Below are 2,996 nucleotides of genomic sequence, written 5' to 3' on the forward strand. Positions count from 1 at the left end.
TTTTACGCTAATGTGCATATAATTAATTAACTACAGAAAGACATTTCTGCATAGGAATATCAAATTCCAAATGTATAACATTATAATATTGTCATTCAAAAAAGAAAAAGAAATTTCTCTCTTTTGGGAAAAATATAAGATATTCTATAATAATGTGTTTTATGGCAGGTCAAATCTAAGAATAAATTACAGTTATACTTTTCACAATCGAGATCGTTGAGAACTTTTTGTAGATGTCATTGCTTTATTTTTTCTAACCATTTTATATTTTAAAACACTCTTAAACCTCTTAAACCTATTAGGTACAAGCAAACAATTTATTGAATTCATTTTATAAAATATATTTTTAACTTATGACGAAACTAAGAAATTTTGAGAAACGACAGTTTATATTTATTGAGAGACACGAATGAGGACGGTTTTAACACAGCTAAATGCATAATTTGCATGAGACCATTATAAGAAAGTTATTGTTCAAATTTCAAGTTTCTATATCACCACGGGAAGTGTATTAAAAAGCATTGAATTTTTTGTTACACAAATTTTTTATGATCAAAGACATAATATTATTGTCAAAAAACTTCAATAAAATGCTACCAAACGATATCAATATTAAAAATTATTTGTTTTTAAATATTGTCTTATAACGACTTCAAATTATTAAAGTTATAAAAAAAAAAATTAATAATGTAAATAATTGTTGTCGAGATAACGTGAGTAAGTACATTCTCTTTCTAAAAAGTTGTTTATGTAGAAAACCGGAGAATTTGTATTGTACCAAAAGTAAGGTTAGACAGATAAAAAAACACACATAATTAAAATCTTTCGCTACGCTCAGAATCACAAAGATTAAAAGTTGACATTTCAGAATGTCTATAAATAGTACAAGATATATTGAAAAGTGTACTTTTCCTATGAAATAATCATACAAATATTTGTTTAACAATTTATATATTTAAAATTGATTATTTTATCAATTAGGTTTAACCCAAGACACACAAATGATTTTGTAAAAATTACTAATTAGTAGTTAGTACAACTGAAAAACTCCCTCCTCGTGAAGTTAACCACTAGCTGGATCCAATTTACAACCAGAAAAGTCTCTCAGAGTTGAAGATCGAAGCATTTTCACTGTTTCAAAAAGAGTTGACAGACGCAAAACAAAATAAGGAATTAAATAACGTTGATATTACGAAAAAATACAATTCAAACAAAGTTCTTTAAAAAATGTATATTAAAATTCACTATATTACAACAATTAGGTAGGTGTATCAGACAAATTTATAAAAACCATCTTGAAAGTACAAAAACACAAATAAAACTAATAAATTTCGAACTCGATTCTGTACAACCACTAGCTTTATTACTTGGCAATTCAGGTTCAATATATTTATCTGTTAATACGACTACTGACTGTGGTCGCAGTTGTAATGGATACCCAGTTGAAACGGTAGATACTTTACTTCTAAAAACAAAAACACAAACAAAATATAAAACTATTGATCGTTATACATATTTTTAAGTTTATAAAAATCGAATTACCCGGTGCTGTACGCAGAATTTTCACTTCCTAAATATACGAATAGTTCATCTTTGATATCTCGTATGACATTGGACAAGATGACCGTTTCAGTCTCACTGCCAAAGTTCGTTACGACTATGTATGATTCGTGTTTCAATAGTGACCTGAGAAATATCAACCGTTTAATAATATAAGAAAATAGCCATGTGCATTGTTTTTCTAAGTAGCTATCGTTAATAAATGTTGGTTACCTCTTTAAAATGTATATCGATTGGGTAATATTATACGTCTGAAGATCACCGTTTTTTAACGTATTAGTTTTTCGAAGTTGAGACATTTTTTTGTAAAAATTATAGTTACTGGTTGGAATTTTTTTCTGTGTTTCGACGTTCATCTTGTAATAATTTGGATTTACTGGTAACCATGACTTTTTCTCTTCGGTGAAACCTTTAAAATGAATTAAATATTAATATAAAATATATCATAACAACTTGAATTAACATTAATGATGTACCTAAATACTTAACATAGTTATAGTAGGTTAAATAGGTACTTGAATCAATTGAAACTAATTGTTAAGTAATTTCAATAATATATAAATTTCTTTTGCGCAATATTTATCATAATTATTGTTCATTTGTTATATTTGATACCTACGTTTTTATACTGCATTTATATAATATGGATGAAATTAATTATTAAAGTATAGAATATCATCAATCGTTATAAATCAAATAATTATTTATATATCTTGATCAATTTAAGATTTTGAATTGCATAATATCATTTTCGATCTTATGCAATTTACATAAGAAATTTTAATTATTCAGTAACTGTCTAATTTTTGAAAATGTTTACATAAATATTAACTAAATATTTAAGTTCTAGGATATATTCTATATTTGTTCAACGAATCGGTTTGTATAGGTAATTGCATATGTTATGTAATTGTAATGTAAAGACGAATGATTTTTTATATATTATAAGATCGCTCATATATAAACCTGCATTAATCGAGTCGTCCCATTGCATCGGGCACCTTTGATAATCTCTAGGTCTCGATATTCTCGGACCACCTGCAAGATTATCATCAGTTATTTGTTCCGGTCTCAAATACATGTTGTCCTCCACTCCAATTTCACTACCATAATATGTTACATCAACACCAGGAAGAGCTAACTTCAACGCAGTAAACATTGGTACTGTTAGAGCGCCAAATTTCGATGACGTCCTCAAATTGTCGTGATTTTCAATCTAAATGATGAAATAATTATTAATAAAATACTTCATAATATATAATAGAAATACATTCTTGAGGATGAGATCATAGGCTTAAAACAGTTCATAGTATTATTAAATAATTTAAAAACACGCACCACCCAGTTGGCAACCGCGTTTTCTGGCAAATCAGCTAACCAATTTTTGATTATGGTATCTATAGATTCGACTATATGATCATCTTTTGGAAACCTCA

The 2,996-nt window shown here is 27.3% G+C and overlaps 1 protein-coding gene across 1 annotated transcript in view; it reads right to left on the minus strand.

Annotated features, from left to right (window-relative positions):
• Positions 1-1,215: 1,215 nt before the first annotated feature.
• The window catches only part of LOC100572317 (maltase 2-like), a 2,147-nt gene continuing 366 nt past the window's right edge, over positions 1,216-2,996 (minus strand). The window contains exons 2-6 of the mRNA XM_003248076.4: positions 2,899-2,992; positions 2,527-2,776; positions 1,774-1,969; positions 1,543-1,686; positions 1,216-1,465 (exon numbers count right to left, since the gene is read on the minus strand). Coding sequence (XP_003248124.2) covers positions 1,282-1,465; positions 1,543-1,686; positions 1,774-1,969; positions 2,527-2,776; positions 2,899-2,992 — 868 coding nt within the window. The 3' untranslated portion in view covers positions 1,216-1,281. The remainder of the gene's footprint in view (positions 1,466-1,542; positions 1,687-1,773; positions 1,970-2,526; positions 2,777-2,898; positions 2,993-2,996) is intronic.

The sequence above is a fragment of the Acyrthosiphon pisum genome, chromosome A3 (assembly GCF_005508785.2).
Source record: "Acyrthosiphon pisum isolate AL4f chromosome A3, pea_aphid_22Mar2018_4r6ur, whole genome shotgun sequence".
NCBI lineage: Eukaryota > Metazoa > Arthropoda > Insecta > Hemiptera > Aphididae > Acyrthosiphon > Acyrthosiphon pisum.